At 36.9% G+C, this 19,505-nt stretch overlaps 1 protein-coding gene across 2 annotated transcripts in view; it reads right to left on the minus strand.

Moving 5' to 3' along the window:
• Positions 1–16,500, minus strand: part of LOC134246083 (uncharacterized) — a 35,222-nt gene extending 18,722 nt beyond the window's left edge. For both annotated transcript variants that reach the window (XM_062728470.1, XM_062728388.1), the window contains exons 1-34: positions 16,425–16,500; positions 14,646–15,209; positions 14,471–14,509; positions 13,803–14,366; positions 13,280–13,426; positions 12,738–12,866; positions 12,373–12,399; positions 12,110–12,227; positions 11,524–11,666; positions 11,290–11,404; positions 10,611–10,750; positions 10,213–10,341; positions 9,988–10,017; positions 9,690–9,804; positions 9,335–9,573; positions 8,933–9,047; positions 8,375–8,649; positions 8,058–8,172; positions 7,642–7,787; positions 7,202–7,316; positions 6,930–7,093; positions 6,617–6,731; positions 6,307–6,479; positions 5,851–5,965; positions 5,434–5,648; positions 5,122–5,236; positions 4,624–4,841; positions 4,385–4,499; positions 2,250–4,249; positions 1,779–1,896; positions 1,423–1,568; positions 1,075–1,189; positions 557–780; positions 167–281 (exon numbers count right to left, since the gene is read on the minus strand). In XM_062728470.1, coding sequence (XP_062584454.1) covers positions 167–281; positions 557–780; positions 1,075–1,189; positions 1,423–1,568; positions 1,779–1,896; positions 2,250–4,249; positions 4,385–4,499; positions 4,624–4,841; positions 5,122–5,236; positions 5,434–5,648; positions 5,851–5,965; positions 6,307–6,479; positions 6,617–6,731; positions 6,930–7,093; positions 7,202–7,316; positions 7,642–7,787; positions 8,058–8,172; positions 8,375–8,649; positions 8,933–9,047; positions 9,335–9,573; positions 9,690–9,804; positions 9,988–10,017; positions 10,213–10,341; positions 10,611–10,750; positions 11,290–11,404; positions 11,524–11,666; positions 12,110–12,227; positions 12,373–12,399; positions 12,738–12,866; positions 13,280–13,426; positions 13,803–14,366; positions 14,471–14,509; positions 14,646–15,209; positions 16,425–16,482 — 7,271 coding nt within the window. In that variant the 5' untranslated portion in view covers positions 16,483–16,500. The remainder of the gene's footprint in view (positions 1–166; positions 282–556; positions 781–1,074; positions 1,190–1,422; positions 1,569–1,778; positions 1,897–2,249; positions 4,250–4,384; positions 4,500–4,623; positions 4,842–5,121; positions 5,237–5,433; positions 5,649–5,850; positions 5,966–6,306; positions 6,480–6,616; positions 6,732–6,929; positions 7,094–7,201; positions 7,317–7,641; positions 7,788–8,057; positions 8,173–8,374; positions 8,650–8,932; positions 9,048–9,334; positions 9,574–9,689; positions 9,805–9,987; positions 10,018–10,212; positions 10,342–10,610; positions 10,751–11,289; positions 11,405–11,523; positions 11,667–12,109; positions 12,228–12,372; positions 12,400–12,737; positions 12,867–13,279; positions 13,427–13,802; positions 14,367–14,470; positions 14,510–14,645; positions 15,210–16,424) is intronic.
• Positions 16,501–19,505: the final 3,005 nt, after the last annotated feature.

Raw genomic sequence — 19,505 nt, forward strand, 5'->3', positions numbered from 1 at the left:
TGAATAAATTTCTAAATTACTGACATATTTCATGCTGAAGTACAATACATTTATATTTGCTTTTATGGATATCAAACAAATTCCTTCAAATGAAGATGCAAACTTAATTTTTTATCTACAGTGAACACAGGTGGTCATCTTTTTGTTATTAATTTATTAGACTGACCTGTCCTTGCATCGGTATCGTCCAGTCTGCATGTCCAAACATTCACATGTGTAGAAGCAGCCATCCTTCCATGTCTGTCCAGCATTGTAAGAAATTCCCTTGTACAGACATCCATCTAGTGAGGGAAAATTTTAGTTGATTGAAGAATATTTGTCAAAAAACATATATTTTCTCTCCACTTGGTAATTATATATACAAGTATGCAACACAATTTTTAAATTGCATTTATTTTCATTGACATTTAAAAATTAACTATATTTTAAACAATAAATTTCAATTAAAATTCCTTAAAGTTTACATCCATTTAAAGATTTCTGAATGCACAATATCCAGATAAGATAAGTTTCATTACAAATGAATAGTATACTTCTAAGAAGTATAAGTACTTACGTCCTCCATTTGGTCCTGATCCATAGGCTACAGCTGTAGGCATGGGTAGAGTATATGGAGTGGGGGATGGTGTGGGGGCGGGGATCTCTCCTGGCTTGGGTGAGGGAGTGGGGGCCACAGTTGGGGGTTTCATCAGTTCTGGGTGGCAGACAGGTTTCTTGCAGCAAGAATCAGCAGGATCAGACTCCATGGTACATCCATCAGTGAGTTGGTATACTGGACATCTGTGGACAGGAAACAGCTATATTATGATTCAAGTTGATTGGACTATTACAGATAATCCACATACAAAAAGAAAGTGAACCATTAAAGCTCCCAACTACAGTCAAACTTTGTTATATAAAACTCAATGGGACCCATTGAAAACTTGAGAGATACACAAAGAATAAGTTGTTGTGATTTCTAAATCAGCTTGACAAATCCATGGTTTTTGAGATATCAGAATTTGAGATATCAAAGTTACATATTTGCTACTTTTAGAGAAAATCTCCTTTTAAGACTAAAAAATTTTTTCATACCTATCATCACATCTGTAGAATCCTGTGGTTCCATTCTCACAGATACAAACCAAATCACAACCATCTTTCCAAGACTGTCCTTGTTGGAAGGGTACACCCTTGTACATACAGACAGCTAGAAAGAACACATTGCCAACTATAAGTTATTGAAGTACAAGCTACCTAATTTTTCAACTCATAAGATTAATGATGAAACCAAATTAATGTTGCCATGTTTTTCAAATTTTCTTTTTTCTCAATGAAATGTGTAAATATTGTACTTCATGATAAGGAAATTGTACAATTTTACTGTGAAACCCTAAAAGCTGTATCAAATGTGTAATGCATTAGTAGGTCATTTTTGCTAACCTGGTCTTCCGTTGATGGTGGTGGGTGTTGGTGCTTTGATGACAATGGGGGATACGTTGGGGGGACAGTATGGCTTCTTGCAGCAAGGCTCATTGATGTCCTGAACCAACTGACATCCTGGGTTCAGATCTGTGATTCTTGGGCATCTATCAACAAAGAATACATCTCATTTACTGACAAAATTCTCACTGCAAAATAAGCAGCAATTTTCAGATTAACAAATCATGTTTCAAAAAAATATAATTCATATGATATAACTTGCTTTCACTGCCTGTAGAAACTTTTTAAGTTAAAAATTTATGAAAATATTAAAGACCAGAATCTACTTGCTCTTTATAAATAAGTAGACATCTTACTTTTCAGTACACTTGTAGACACCAGTCATTTGGTCTTCACAAACACAGTCATAGTCGCAGCCATCCTGCCATCTTTGTCCCTGTGTGTAGGATTTACCCTTGTAGATACAAGTGTTGGCTGAAATAAATCATAACATTTTTTATTTTTTTAGCCTCATTTTCTAACAAGCTTCTGTATTCACATATAACAGAACACCTAAACATTGTCTTAGCAAAATGCTTGCACTATTCAAAGCAGGGTTGAAGTTGTGGAATTTCCATTTAAAAATTTTGATATATGCAAATGAAGAAATCATGACCAATGCAATTTGGCACTAAAAAAGTACATGTATATTCAAAAATATTTGTAAAATTTATTGCAAAAACAGACAGTTAAATTTTAGTTAAAAATATTTTCTTTTTATGTAACCTACTGAAAAGAATCAATAAATAGGAATTGTGGAACATTGTGACCTTGTATTAGAGACTTACGTTGGTAAATAGCTGGAGTTGTTGGCACTGGTTGGCGAGTTGTGAACTGTGGTGGCAGAGTATAATTTGGAGGATAGGTTCCCTGTGGGTATGGGGTGTATGGCACGGTCACACCTGGTGGGTAGGTTCCTGAGGGGAAGGGTGTCAGGTATGGGGGATAGGTCTGTCCTGGGATTAAGTAGGGCTGGTTTGGATTTCCACCTGTATATCTTGGTGGGTATGTTCCACTTGGGTATGGTCTTGGTGGAGGGACGGTTCCAGGGGGATAGGTTCCGCTTGGATATGGAGTCTGGTTTGGTGGATAGGTCTGGTATGGTTTGAACGTGATTGGAGCACCACCTGTGAAATAACCAGATGATGGTTTGATTGGTGGATAAGTACCGCCAGGGTATGGTGTGTAGGTTGGGTAGGTCAGATTGGGTGGATAAGTGGGTCCTCCTGGGTAGGGAGTGGCTCCAGGTGGATATCTGGTTCCACCATTGTATTGAGGATAGTTAGTGACTACATAGAATGGAGTATAACTGGGTGGGAATGTTCCCTGTGGATATGGTGTGATTGGTGGGACAGTCTGTCTGGGAGGGTATGTTCCACCAGGATATGGTGTAAGGTTGGTGGGGTAGGTCTGACCTGGAATGAATGGACTCTGGGTGGTGGGTTGTGGTTGCTTGAAAGTGAATCCCTGAGGATAGAATCCACCTGGGTATGGTGTTCCCATTGGGACAGTGCCAGTTGGAAATGTTCCATATGGGTATGGTGTTTGATTTGTTGGATAGGTACCGCCTGGTCTGAAAGTGGATGGTTTGTAATATGGTGGGGGAGTGTTATTTGGTGGGTAGGTTCCTCCAATGAAAGGTGTGTATGGGGGCACAGTCACACGTGGTGGGTATGTTCCACTTGGGTAGGGGGTTTGATTGGGAGGGTATGTCTGTCCTGGCACAAATGTTGGAGGTGTCTGTCCTGGTCTGAAAGTAAAAGTAGGTGGATATGTGCCTCCAATGAATGGAGTGTACTGGTAAGGTACTGTTCCTGTGGGATATGTTCCACCTGGATAAGGAGTCTCTTTAGTAGGATAGGTCATTCCAGGCTCCAGGATGGGGACCTGTGGTTTTGGAGTTGGTGATGGACGGGGTGTGTATCCTGGAGGATAGGTTCCACCAACATATGGAGTGGGAGGTGGGACAGTCCCTGTTGGGTAGGTTCCCTGTGGGTATGGTGTTCTGTCAGTGGGGTAGGTCTGGTATGGTGCAAAAGTTGGCTGAGTGAAGTATGGTCCAAAGGTAAAGCTTGGTGGGTATGTTCCACTTGGGTATGGAGTGTAGGTTCGTGGTGGCACAGTGCCAGTGGGATAGGTTCCACCAACGTAGGGTGTACGTCCGGGAGGATAGGTACCACCATGGATCAGTGGAGGGTTAGTAAAGTAAACCACCACAGGGCTGTAAGGAACTGGGGTTGTTACTGGACTAAAGCCTGGAGGATAGGTTCCACCTCCTGGATAGATGGTAGGTTGTGGGTACGTTTGCCTGGTTGGATAGGTGCCGCTTGGATATGGAGTCAAATTGGGTGGGTAAGTTTGTCCTGGTTTGAATGTTGGGATTTCAGATGGATTTGGTGAGTAGTTGACTGGATAAGTTGCTCCTGGGTATGGTGTGTAAGTCCTGGGTGGCTGTGTGGGAACAGTTCCTGGTGGATAAGTGCCGCCTGGGTATGGTGTACCTGATGGGTAAGGTCTTCCTGGGATCAGGATGGCAGGTGTGGGGCTCGGTGTGGTGTACACGGGACCACCTGTGAATCCTCCATAGAATGGTGTGGGTGGTGTGGGATTTGGAGTGTATATAGGTCTCTGAGTGGGACCTGGGGTGACTTTTCCTCCTTGAATGACCAGAGGTGGAGCTGTGTTAAAGTTGCCTGTGGTGGGACACTCTGGGATCTTACAGCAAAGTGGGTCTTTTGGATCAGCAACTAGTTTGCATTCTGCTGGTGGTGCCTGGAAGGTTGGGCACCTGTAAAAAAAGTAAGACACCATGAAATTACAACGAATACATGATTTATCAAGAAAGAAAAAGGTGCATAAAAATATCTACACTGTATGTCCATTACACATACTTCCATGGATACATTGAATAAGAATGCATTACCTCTGATTGCACCTGTACACACCAGTGACACAGTCTTCACAGATACAGGAGAAGTCGCAGCCATCATACCACTGCTGGCCTTGGAGATATCGCTGTCCTTTGTACTCACAGGTACCTAACAATCACAATAACAATGCAATTAATTAAAACAATTATCAGACTAAAAGTTTCAAACACCGGTGATGTGTAGAAAAATCAAGTGTAAAGCCATCATTTTCCGCATACAGTTGAGAACCTACATTTTGGCTGTGGCTGAGGAGTTGGTTGTGGTGTGGGCTGGACAGTGTACTGTGGATTGGGAGGCTGGTTTGTGGGATTGGGATTAGGATTAGGACCAGGTGTCATCTGAGGATTGGGAGCAGGAGTAGGCTGGGCACACTCCACAATGTCACAGCAAGGATTGGCAGGATCTTTGTGAAGTCTGCATCCTTCTGGCAAGTCAACGTAACGTGGGCATCTACAATGAGCATCCTTAAATGTAGTGTTCAGCCTTTTCAACCTCTACCCACCCATTTCCTTTAAAATTTGATACATGTATATAATATATGTAATTAAATTTAAGGGCAAAGATTTAGACAATTATCTTTAAACTGTATGCATATCAGGCATTTTAATTAACAATAAATATGTAAAACACAGATCAAATGCATGATTAGTACTACTGCAGAAATTTCTACAAAATGCAATGCAACTCATTTGTGAATTGTTGTAACAAATTGTGCTGAATAAGAACTTACTTGGGATTACATCTGTATTTTCCGTGCTCAGCATCATAGCAATCACAAGTGTAGTCACATCCATCATCCCATTTCTGTCCTTGCATGTAGGTGACACTCTTGTATACACAGAAACCTGCCAATTATGAAGATTGATATTCACAATATGAAGGCATACAGTCTATAAGAAATTTCTAAAGCATATCAGTCAAATGGACACTGACGTTTGGCAAAAGTTATTAAATCCCTCTCAATCAAAGTAGGAAAATACATGAAACTGAATTATAAAAATAATGGGTCTGATCTATAATGAAATGAAAACCGATCACATACCAACTGGTTTTGGTGATGGTTGGGGTTGTCCTGGAACTGGGCTTGGTGTGGGCAGATTGACCTTTCCTGTGATGGGAACAGGCTGAATGGTGGGTACTGGTTGTGTCTGACCTGGGCCTGGTGTGGGCTGTGGGCAAACTTCAACCAGACAGCAAGAGTCCTCAGGGTCTGTCTTCATTGTGCAACCTGGAGTCATGCTGGCAAATGTGGCACATCTAGAAGAAAAAAACAAGAACAGTTGACTTTTTTATACAAACATTTTTCAACCTCTGAACAGGTATTTTCAAAATTAATCTCCATAATTTTCACACATCTTGATGAAAAAACAAATTGAAGCAGTGTCAAATGGAAGAGGGGGGTGGGGTGGGTTAATCAATGTTTTGGGGGATTTTATCATATATATTCCCTCAGACTGACCTCTGGTTACATGTGTAGATACCGCGGCTGGAGTCGTCACAGCGACACTTGTAATTACAGCCATCCTCCCAGGTCTGTCCTTGCAGGTATTGAGCATTCTTGTACACACAGAATTCTGAAAAGAGTTACATAAATTATAAATCAATTAACTCACCAACAGATACTTTTGAGTGAATAATACATATATTACAAAATTATCCCTAACAGGTCTTAAGGAATGCTTAATTCATATGAATAATTGATATGCATTATTGAAAGATTGATCAGATTAGCTTGAAAATATCAGAAATGAAAAACATGTATGATTTTAGGTTGGTTGATTGTTATTTCAATTCCAGCTTTGAGAATATTCACAGGCAAGGCTATAGATGCAGACTTATAAAATCTTACTTTTGTGGACCTACCAAATTGAGTTTGAGCATTACTTATTTTGAGATCAGTGACCAGCAGACTTACGTTGTTTTGGGGGGAGTGTCTGAGGGAGAGCTGGATTGGGGGTGGTGGTGGGCCCTGAACCCTGACTTCCTCCGGGCTGACCGGGAATGTCACACTGTGGCTTCTTGCAGCAGGGATTGGCAAAGTCATTGACCATTCTGCAGGTGTCTGGCAGATTGGTGTACACTGGGCACCTGTTAAAGTGGAATTATTTTAATTCATCAGAATAAAAACTTTACCTTTAAAGCTCTCAACAGATGTCTATCTGTCTACACACTCATACTGTTCAATGATAAAAACAGATATCAACATAATAAAAACAGATATCTACCTGTCCACACATTCGTAGTGACCTCTGAGGGCATCAGTACAGGTACAGGTGAAGTCACAGCCATCTTCCCATCTCTCTCCTGCCTGGTACTCTACACCCTTGTACACACACTTACCTGCAGAAGATTTCAAAAACGATTCAAAACATTGTCAGCAGGTACCATTTTCAATAGCTGTAGGCTCATTTTTTTTTTTACGTCTGAAGAATGTTTGAAATTATTTCTTTTATAAAAAGGCAACTAATTTATACATGTATAACTGAGAATCATGAATTGCCTTCAAGCGCTGATAGACCTAACCCTGTTTTTACATACCAACTTTTCCTACAGTCTGTCCCTGGTAGGTCTTTGGGGGGATAGGGTGAGGCTGAGGATTGGTGGTGTTTACGGGGGTACAGTCGGGGACTCTGCAGCAGGTGGGGTCACGTGGGTCAGTGATGTAGTTACAGCCCGGCTCAGCGTTCAAGATTTCTGGGCATCTGTATTATCAGATATATAGTTATTTATTATCCCATCAATGAAATCTTTTGTTCAAAATAATTTCACAAATATAAAATTGCAGGCTGTTAAAGCCCTGTATGACCGACCTGCTAAGGCATCTGTAGACTCCATTCTCAGCATCCTCACAGGTACACTTGTAGCTGCAGCCATCATACCAGGACTGGCCTTGCTGATATTGTTTGCCATTGTACACACAGAAGTCTGTAGAAAATATTCCTCAAAACTGTATAACTAATACAAGTTATAGATATCATTAATTGTAATACGCTGTGTGTGTAAAACTTGACAGGGTTAAGAAAATAATCAAGATCTCCAAAGATTCAAAACATTATGGACAAAATATCATTTTAAAAATGTATTCGGGATATTGGCGATGATGTTAGGTCATAGTTAAACTGTATCTAATAAAAAATATTCAAATTACATAGAAATACCCTCAGTATTTGCTTTATTTGTGGTGAAATCAATTTCTTTGGACATTAAAATTTTGCCTTGATTGAAATTTAATCAAGCTTTGACCACTTACTGCCTTGTACACTGGGGGTGGTTCTCTGGCCCTCAATCTGTGGATTATGGGGGATAAATTTACACTCTGGGACTTGGCAGCAAGGATTATTTGGATCCTGTGTAAGTCGACAGTAGGGCTGGGGTACATAGTCAAATGTTCGACACCTTAATAAACACAGAGAAACATGTTTGTACAATTTGTAACACTTTTATATTGAAAATGTTCCCATACACATTAAATCATATCAAGTTTTAAGGGTAAGAGAGAACATAAGATTTGCAATCCACAACGATTCTTTCTAAAATCCTTTAACTTTTAATGCCCTTATCTTTCACTTTTATTGCAACTACATGTAATAGGTTGCCTTCCATGTTGGTTACCTACTTGTCAATACATTTGTGTTACCTACTTGTCAATAGATTAGTCTTACTTACTTGTCAATACATTTGTAATGTCCGACAGCTCCGTCATCACAAACACAGTTGTAGTCACATCCATCTTCCCAGGTCTGTCCAGCATTGTAACGCTGGCCCTTGTACATACAGAAACCTGAAGAGTCCACATAAAAAATTTAATAAAACTTAGATTCCTTATATTCCAAACATTTAATTAACATGATAAAGTACTTAAGGTGAAAATATATGATTCTTAAGGTGAAAATATATGATTCTATGTATTTCCTGCAGCTGTGGCCAATGCTTTTAGATAAAGAAGAGATAAAAAATATATGGGGCAATTAAAACTTAAATACCTTGTTTGACATTCACTGGGGCAGTTGGTGCTACAGGTTGCATTCCAGTAGTATTCAGGATGACCCAGGGTCCGTCGGGGTACACAGTGGGATACATGGTGGGGACAGGGGGCTTCACCATTCCAATGCCAGAGGTAGCTTGGCCATATGAGGGTACAGGTACAGGGACTTGGCCAGTGGCTACATCAAATCCACATTTGGGAACCATACAGCAAGGGTCATTGGTGTCTGTGACCATGACACATGTAGCAGCTAAGTTAGGGTAGGATGGACACCTAAAATATAGAAAAAATTAAAGTTTATAATCTGAAGCTTCTTCCAGCTTACAGAATATATCAATTAATTTTTTTAAATTAAAAATGCATTTCAATCTTAATGTATCATATACCTGTAGGTATCCAAGAGAAACATGATTTAGTCCTAATCAAAAGGATCATTTAATGTCACTACTTAATATCCTGGCTGTTTTGAAATTTTATCAGAAAACAAGTTTTGCAATCCCCCCTTCCCCTGGCTAAATGCAAAATATAAAAGGAAAACCTAAACAAGGATACATACTTTTCACGACATTTATAGTCCCCTGTGGCAGCATTCAAACATGAGCAAGTGTATTTGCAGCCATCATCCCACATTTGTCCTTGTGCATAAATCTGACCATTGTATAGACATCCCTCTGAAAAATATTTCAAATAAATAATGCTGAATTTACTTTTCCTTACTCCACTTACTCTAGTAATATTTTCCACATGGGTATAATATATGCTATGTATGTAGTCACAAATTTTACAATATGGAAATTCATCATGAAAGGGTACTTGAATGAAATTTAAGACATACAAAATTACATAATTTGCTACCCTCAGATTAAACAGAAATTGTGATTATGGGGAATAATGACCCCAAGGCAAAAAAAATGTTTATAGTAAATGCATTCTCATTGGTGGAGGAAGCCCCACATACTTAGTGTGGGGGCCTGAAATCCAGTTCCACCAGATCCGATCTGTGTCTGACCGTAGGGGGGAGTCTGAATGTGGTTGCCAGGGGGGTACAGTACGTTGATCAATCCTCCATTTCCAATAGAGTTGATGTTCTGACTGGATGTGTAGAAGACTCCAGACTGACAGTTAACCTGGGGACAGCATTCTCCTCTCTTGGTGACAACATTGCAGCCAGCTGGCAAGTTGTTATACTGTGGGCACCTGGACAAATAAAATTAGTCTTTAATTAATATAAGATGGTTAAAAACATCATTGAAAATATAAAAATCTAAGAGGCAGTTGAACAACAAAATAGAGGAACATATATTTCTCCTTACGCATCATTGCATCTGTAGTAGCCGTAGTGGGCATTTTCACATGAACATCTAGTGCTACAATCAGGTTCCCAGGACTGGCCTTGTAAGTAGGTCTTTCCCTTGTAAATGCACACATCTACAAGGAAGCATTACTATAATTGAACTTCATTCACTTATAAAACAAAAAATTCAAAATGCAACCAAATATGGTACCAGTAAATGGAAATCCTTAATTATGGAAACACATTAACTTAATATTCTTTGTTTGAAGTAACCATAAACAGTGTGTACATGCATATATAATCTTCTCTTTACTTACCTCCAGCAGCTGGCTGAACAACAGAGTTCTCTGAAATATGGAACACAGAAAGTGACAAAATATGATACAATTCAACCTCATTAGATTTTACATTCACTTATCAGTATTTATAGAAGAGGAACGCTAGCTTTTAAATTTTTAATATGACAAACAATGTGTAAATGAGCTTTTTGATTTTTTTTGTTCATTATTTTAATAATTTTTTTTTTTTATATAAAATCTTACGGCAGATGCCACAGTATTTTCTGCAGTTGTTTGAGGCCCACTGTGCGTATGTGGTGCAAGTGGATTTTCCGTACACTTTACAGTTGGTTGCAACATCTACACAGGGCTGGGGTGGTACCATGTTTTGACCTGTAGAAATATAAAAGTGCATTAATTTACCTCATACACTTTCTACACATCAAATTTTAAAAATTTAGGCACCTTATATTGACCTATTGGATGCAAATTAACCTCATGAGAAATTATTTCAGCAATAAAAATATGTGTAAACTAGGAATAAATACAAATTTATAGACTTTGTATGCTTATACAATTACAAAGAATGTCAAGATGCAGAGGCGACTATCATAATCGCCCATACCTAACAAGTAATTAGATTATATACTAGTAGTACAGACCTGTTCCTTCACCGCTGGTAAATCCATATCCAGTGTAACTACCCTGCTGTTGATCAAATTCACAGGAGGGGGTGGAGCAGCAGGATCCTGGGTCCTTGTGTAGGTGACATCCCCGGGGCAGGATGGAGTAGGTGGGGCACCTGCACAATTAAAATATTGGTCTTATACTGTAACATCAACAACTGTAGTATAAAAGCTGTAGTAATTAAGCAAATCCTAAACCTTTTGACCCCATTCATTAAATTTAATTACTGTAAATCACTTTTTATTTGCGAGAATTTTGTTTTCGCGTAATTACGCCAGACAGTGTGCTCGCGAAAATTAAATTCTCACGTATGATAGTATTTCTTAAGATTATATAGAGCAATAACCACAATTCGTGAAAATTTTGTCTCGCTAATCAAGAGTCAATGACTATCTCGTGAAAATAAGGTGTCGCGAAAATTTAGTGATCTACAGTACGGTAATTTATGTTAAGAAAAGGACCTGGGTACTATATATACAGTATTACATGTATATGTAGTAGAAAGCTCATTATCTGACTTTTAAGATCAAGACTTATCTCCTTTAAAACACAACATTTCCTAATGTATAACTCTGCATTTGACTCCAAACAAAACTGTAATTTTAGTTCTAGCTCCAGACAGTTCTAATAGACAAATGAAAATCTGCAGCTTACAATTGTTCACAGGAGTAGTATCCCTTAGAGGCATCAAGACAAGTACACTGATACTGGCAGCCGTCTTTCCAGGTCTGGCCTTGGAAGTACATCTTGGATTTGTAAGCACAAGTAGCTACAAAAAATATCAAATTAAAATGAAAATTTCCATCCGAGACTAATCAAATTGAATATCTTTCTCAAAATAATTGTCACTTTAATTTTATGTAATGCTGATGAGATTTTATCACTCACGTATTCCAGTGGCTGTGGTAGCCATTGCAGTGTTGTTGAATCGGCTGACTGAAGGGTTAAAGTTGCAAACTGGCTGCAGACAGCATTCTCCTTCCTTCTTCACCAATGTACACATGGATGGAAGGTTATAGTACAGAGGACATCTACAAGAAAATATTGAATGATTTATGTGTTGTTTTCTGAATCTAACTTCTTTAGTTATATCTTTACAAAATTTAATACTGGATATATATGTATTTTGTATGTAAAAGGAGGAATAATTCAATTTTTTCATAATTTACCTACTACCTATTTCAGTTTTTGAAAAAAATCAATAAATTTGGGAATGTTTGACTAATGCGACATTGCCTGATAAACTTCTATATAACTTTTTAAAATCATATTGGAGGAGGGGGTGGGGTGGGTGGGGAGAAAAATGAATACATTTTAAAATTCCATTTATCTTCAGTTTCTTATCAATTACTTTTAAATTCTACAATTACGTATACAAATAGCCTTTAATTTAGAAATAACAGAAATTCATGAAAGGACCATTATAAATGACAAAAAGCATGAATAAATATATTAAAAGTTGAAAATATTTAACCTGTTGTAGCATTTGTAGTCTCCCTTGTTTCCGTCCCTACAAACACATTCATAGTCACATCCATCTGTCCATTTCTCTCCAGTCTGGTACATCTTTCCTTTGTAGTTACACATTCCATCTGTATAGGCATATATCAGATAAGGATTATGAAGTATTACAAATTATAAAACATTGTGACAACAACAATTCCTTTAAAGCCTTCTATGTTTTTTTTTTTCAGAATATGATTTTGTCTAAATGTCATTTTAAAATTGAATACTCACAGAATCCATTGGAGCTGGCTGAAGTACCTGAAAACAACAAGAGAAATATGAAGCTACATTTACGGTAAATTAAGATGTTTAATAATTAAGAATTAAACTTCAAAAAAAAAAAAATTACATTTAGGCATCAAAAAATCAAAAAGTATTTTTTAATATGAAACATTTTATAATTTAGTTTTGATCAGTTTGTTTATTCATATGAAATTAACATCCATAGATTGTCGTTTCAAAGAAGAATTAAAAAATTAAAACGTTATTTTTTTTTTTTTTTATAATTCAAGTTTGAACGATGTGACTAATAGTATTATTTTGTTTAAATTCCAAACTAGTCATAGCCACTTCATCACAAAATCGTATGCACTGACCACAGAATCCACAGTAGAGTTTGCAGTTGTCCTGGGCCCAGCTTCCGTGGGAACTACACACATCTCTGCCGTAACTCTCACAGTTTGTAAGCTTGTTGGTGCAAGATGGGAACTTGGTAATGTATTGGTCTACAATTAAAATATTACATATAATGATCTATTCATCGATTGTTTATTCCATTACTATCAGGTTGTGCTCAGTGCTCACATCGGAAGTTTTCCAAAGATACTAATGCAAACAAAGCGATATCAATCCGAAATAGGTCGTCGCGAATTCCGTTTTCACGACTCACAATAATTCATTAGCTTTTTAACATAGGCGCTCCCCATGTAATTCTGTAAATGACGTATGATAAGTATATATAGGTCTACCCCTCTACACTATAAAATAACCGGGTTATTTTATAGTATAGAGGGGGAGACCTATATACACTTATCATACGTCATTTACAGAATTACATGGGGAGCGTCTATGCTTTTTAATAATACCTTTACCTATAAAAAATATATTTTGTCTGCATCTATATCATACATGTACTTACAAGAACATAGTCCACAAGACTTTTTGCAGTTGGCCTCAGCCCACTTTGGATAATCTCTGCATACGTTGTTTCCGTATTCGTTGCAGTTTGTGATTTTGTCGGCACAAGTTACGGTAGAAGAGCTGGCAAAGTTGTAAGTGCTTGAAACTGTTCAAAGCAATTAAAACAAATATTTTATTTGGGATATTAGATTACCACAAACATTTTCCTTAACCATGTTTACTTGAAGATTTCAACACCACCGGAAAGGGGGGGGTGCGTTGGTGCAATCACACCCCTTTAAAAAAAAACTTTAAATAATATTTAATATTAAAAAAATTTTTTAAATGTTGTTTTCTTTTTGTTTATTTTAATGTAAAGAAATATCTTCAGGAATGCCATAGAATTCGCCAAAATGCTACCCATTTATATGAAGAAAAAAAATCTGGTTCTGAGAGAAGGATATCCCTCTCAGATACACTCCCCCCCCCCCCCCCCCCCTTTTTCACTTCAGAAACCAAGCGACCTGGATTTAATTACTAACCAGAGCATGCTTGGTTGAGAACCTGGTTAGCCACTTTTTCAAGTTGATCGAAGTCGTTGACAGTGATCACGTGACTTCCAGCTGGCTGGTTGGCGATAGACTGAATTTCTTGTTGGTTGACGTTGCTTCCAATGCCAACAACATTAAGTCCGATACCGGCTTGTCTTGCAATGTTAGCTGCATTGATGGCGGCCTGGCTGTCAACGGTACCGCCATTTGTCAGCAAAATGGCGATTCTTGGTACGTTGCTTCTGGCTCCACTGGTAACAGAGAACATCTCGTCTGTGGTGAATTTGATTGCATCGGCTGTGTTTGTTCCTCCACTGGTCATGTGTAGATTCTCCACGGCGTGTAAAACGTCTCCACGGCTCCCGTACAGTTTCAGAGGGAAGCCCATGGTCGGATAGCTACTGTACTGCATGACGCCCACCTGAACTTTGTCATGGCCCACATCCATGTTGGTGATGATGTTCTTCAGGAAGTTTTGTGTTTTCTGGAAGTTTTCACTTCCGACACTTGTAGAAGAATCTACCATGAAGACAACATCGGCCTTGTGGAGACATCCTGTAAAACCAAAAGGTACATTTAGCACAAATGTACACAATATACGTTGAAGACGTATGTTTTAAATGTTAAGTGCTTCAAATTGAGAATTTCGCATGATATACCTGTTGGAGCTGGAAGAGTGGATGTGTCTGGTGGCAACTCTGCAAGACAGCAAATGAAAAATTATGACAATTGTTCATTTAATACCATTCTTTAGACTATATGATTGGTCTAGTTGAAGACATGAGCAGACTATATTAAATATCTTTTTAGGAGTTTTCGGAATATTTTTCCTACCATTGCAGATTTTGGTGGCGAGCATGTCAGACAAGCTGTTCAGAGTTTCGTAGTTATCAGCAAACATGGAGTATCTGAGGTCTGGGTTGCTGGACACGGATGTCAGTTCGTCCACATCTACCCCACTGCCCACGCCCACCGTGTAGATAATGGCATTGTTATCCTTTGCCGTCTGGGCTTGCAGTTTTGTGATAGCCTTTGTGGTGGACGGCCCGTCCGTCAGGAGAACAGCAATGTGTGGCACATCTCCTCGGGCTCCATGCGCTGGGCTGAAGCTCTGCTGCGACATGAACTTAAGAGCATCAGCAGTATCGGTGTTACCCGGGAAATACTGAATGCCACTAATTGCTTGCAGAACATCACCCTTCCGCGTGTAGTCATTGAGGTAGAATTTGTTGTGGACTCCAGAACTAAACGTCAGAGCACTAACGTGGACCTGGTTCTGTCCCACATTTAATTTATTTGTCACATCCTTAAGAAAATCTAATTGTTTATTAAAATTTAATTGTCCTACGGTGTCTGAAGAGTCTATCATGAACGTCACATCAGCTCTTGTATTGCACCCTGAAAGAATACGGTAAGTTTGAATATTATCAAGATATAATATCAGATGACTAGTCTGTCAATTTTTCACATAATGAAGTAAAAAAAAAAATGGCTTCCCAAATTGAAAATGTTTTGTTTCAGAAATGTTGACTTATGTCATATTGTTTTTTTTTTCTATATGTGATTGACTTTCAAAAATTTTAAAATCAGTTTCAAATATATTTTCAAATTATCCATTAAGAGTACCGCCCTCAATACAAATCCTTGTAGAACTCCTTTGAAATCTAAGCTCGATATGGAATATGTGCACAAATGCAATATGTACATAAGTGGAATATTTGGTAGAATTTTACAAAATCTGTTACACCCAGATTTCCTTTCATTTATTAGAACGTTATAACAGATACATGCCCATTAAGATTATACAACACGAGCCTTATCAATGGGATTGTCAATTCCAGGTCTGGGAAATAACATGTGTTCCACAGACAATGGTGTAATTTTGATAGATGAAAATTGATGATTGAAATTCAATGCAAATCATATTTGTAACATGCGTTTATGTTTTTCCATGAAGCAATATGTTGAAATAAAAATCCATTTGAATTATATAAAGTCATTCAGCAAAGTAGAATCTTTTCTGTGTCCTCCTGATTTATTCAATACTCATGCAATTTCTTTTAGGAAGCCATGTGCTTTCATTTATGTTGAGTTATGCTATATTAAAGTAATTTGTATGGACATTATACAGCAGTGAAAACATTTTCTTCAGAATATAAATTTAAGTTGCATCATGTGATGTTGAACACGCGAAATACCAAAAGTTTATCGAAATAATACAACCAAGTACTAAACCAATGTCTATTTATTATTTCTTATATATACATATTCTATTTCTTTATAAGAAAGGTTGTACATTATCAAACCCATATCACATACTGGAATGTTAATTTATTTTGTAATTAAACAAATAAGCAAAAATTCTAAAAGTAATTAAACAGTTTTCAAAATTAAAAAGAGTTTAATAAAATTTATTTTCCAATTTGATTTCAAATTTTAAAAAAAGTGTATATACTAAAAACCAGCAAATCAGAAATATTATTCCATAGCTGTGAATGCACTTTCAAATTTCTATTTCTATTTTAAAGTGATGAAGCATATGCAAATTAAAGAAGATGATGCTCAAAATCATAAATGTTACGTAATATTTAAGAAAAAAAAACAAATACAGACCCGTCGAAAGTGCCGCCGCGCCATGGACGGCGACTAACCAAAGAATGAACGTAATCATCCTTTGGATTGTACGAAACGAAATAGTGAAATCAGAGAAAGGCTTTGCATATATACTGCTATCTCATGTATGGGCGCCAAAGGTGAGGCTAGGCCAATGTATTTTTCATTGCAATATTTGTTTTGAATCGATTGATAATTTGCGTTGAAACTTTTCAATTTAAGAAAGTTATATGACTTTATCATTCCCAACTGAACAAAATGGACATTCGCTGCTTTTTATACATATAAGAGTTTTGCAAAAATATATTTATTTTTTAACTTTGATACAGAAATTTCTTTGCTTGGCCTAAGTCTTTTTGTGTAAGCTGATAAGCTTTGGAGTGCCCGTGTCAGGTCGCAAGATCAGTAAGGGTCATCCATCTTATAAGCATTTCCGTAAAATTCTTCTAGAAATAGAAACAACCTTCGCAGAACTCCTCCAGATTTAGGCATGGTATCTTTGAAAAATGCACCCGGAACATCGATGATTTTGCAAGTTAGAAAACATTTCCTTGTCATGAGTAATAAATGCGTGTGCCCAATGAGAATGAGCCTGGTGTTTTTCTTCGTTTTATTTTATTCTGACTGTATATGTGTATTGTATTCGTTGTTTCAAGGTTCACAAGTTTGATAAGATCACCTAAATGTGAAGACTTCATCTCTTTTGGAATCAAGGTAGGATTTGATGGGGCATCTATACACTTAGTATAATACACAGTATAATTAAAATATCATATATGAAATGACCAATTTTTAATTTACTTTTGAATTTTGTATTTTATACGCTCTGGTTAGAATGTGTCATCCCCATTCCCAACTTCACCCCACCTCTTATTTTTCCTATCACAAAATAACAAAGTGTAAAGTCTGTCTTACATAAAAAGAAATAGATCTATGTAAAAAAAAAAAAATAATAATCCAGAGTGAAACAAAACCAAAAATGAATGTTTAAAAAAAAAAAGATGTACAAGAAGCAGGTTTTCTTATTCATGGACCCTTTCTTTGGAAGATATGTGAAACATTCTCATTTACAATTTTTGGCTCTGACATTAGTTTGAAGTTTAATATTTTCGTGTTCAAGTTAATGAAAATGTATTGTGCCTTACTACTGTTTGTCCCTTTAATTTTTTTTTTTATACCAGTGCTAGAATATACATGTACTTGTAAGTTTATAAGTTGGCACGGTATGTAATTTTTCAATGTAGAAAAATTTTCAATAGTTTAGACATTTTTGCATTTTATATTATAAGTATTTAATGATATACATTATTGAGAACCTTTTGAAAACACATTGTCCATTAATATAAGGTTTTATATTTGAAAACAATATTTAAAAAGTATTTTAAAAATCTCCTCTTATACAAGGACGTGGGCACATCTCCAACGCAAGTGAGGTGTTGCTTTATATTTTCGGGGTGGGGGTGCTGTTACAAAAGAATACAATTTTATGTAAACTTCAATACTTATAATTTCATAATACCTTCTCGTCAGTTATATAAATACGTGTATCATGACCCTAACTGATATGTACAGTTGTATAGTTATGAACAATATATACTGCATTAACCTTCGAGGTACATGTAAGCATATCGATATGTTTTAGATAATATTTAGGAGAATGATTAGGGTTTTTTTTTTTAGCTATATTGATTAAATTCAAAACATTTACTTGAAGTCCCTCTTTTTCAAGGACTTCGGGATATTCCAAAAGTTTCTTTTAAAAAAAGAAATAAGTAATTAATTTACATATATATTTTTTAAACAAAGATGTAAATACAGTATGTCCTAATTCAGTGTAGCCTGTACAGATTCGGTCAAAGTGATCAATTGAAGATTGGTTTATTCCTTTATCCAAACACAACATTAATCATTTCACCCCAATTTTAGTAAATTTCATTCCGCAAATTCAGAAATACCGTTAAAGAATGTATTTTATTCTCGGAATTGTCGCTTTTTTCAAGAGCAGTTAATTGGGGTTGTTCTTTTTGCACAAAAAGTATGTTTTGAATGTCTTTATTTACTGTGGGTATTTAAACATATTAATTAAAAATTGTCCACTTTTTCTCTAATTAGAGGCTTGGTCGCATCGTATCTCGGAAAGAAGAATGTTGATAAAACTAGAAGTAAGAACCCTTCGTAGGAGTCATATGAAAACAGCTTTAATCAGCATTTGGTATACAGCCTACAATATGATCCATTTCCAAAAGTCGCAAAACATGGGAGAGTCCGTTGTATAACGCACATCGTAGATAGCTACTGCGCTTTATTAATTAACAGGGCATGCAAGTTCTTTCTGGATAAAAATAAGTTAGTGCTTTATCAGATGAAGCGAGGTGAAATCTTTTAAATTTAATATTGTTCAAATGGTAATTTATTACATATTATTGATAGATTTATGTTTCAGATTTAATCATAATACGTTTCTAAGATTTTACTAACTTGTTTATTTCGTTAAATTAACATTTTCCTTTCAAAAAGTTACAAGAAGTAAATTAATCACATTAAACATAGGCGTTGGAACGGTAAGCCCCCCCCCCCCACTTTATTTGTTTTTTTTTTGCAAAGATAGACATAATATGAGGCATTGAACATCGGGGCGTATTTGTAGGATTACCCCCCCCCCCCTTTCAAATGTTACGTGCAGTTCAGGTTAAAAAAGAAAAATTTAGTATCAAAAAAATTTGATCCTACACCCCATCCCCCCCCCCCCCACACACACACCCTCGCACACGAAATAGGATTTCCATGTTTGGTCAATGGACACATTTGCCTTTTTTTGCTTGTTTGTATGTTTGGTTTTTTTTTTTGTTTTTTTGTTTTTTGGTGTGGGTTTTTTTTGCTTGTCAAGTTTGATTGTAGGTTTGAATTTTTTTTTCTCTTTCACTTACCCCCCCCCCCCCCCCCCCCCGTTTCAGTTTGCTTCCAACGCCGTTAATTATATACAGAATAAATTTGAATAACTTCTTTCAATCTTGACAGATACAATTTCTTCTGGCTAGATTACCAACATGAACCACAGCTTCTCGGGAACTTAATACTATA

This window comes from Saccostrea cucullata, unplaced genomic scaffold (genome assembly GCF_032062105.1).
Source record: "Saccostrea cucullata isolate Sc308-1 unplaced genomic scaffold, CSIRO_AGI_Scuc_v1 ctg1722, whole genome shotgun sequence".
Lineage (NCBI taxonomy): Eukaryota > Metazoa > Mollusca > Bivalvia > Ostreida > Ostreidae > Saccostrea > Saccostrea cuccullata.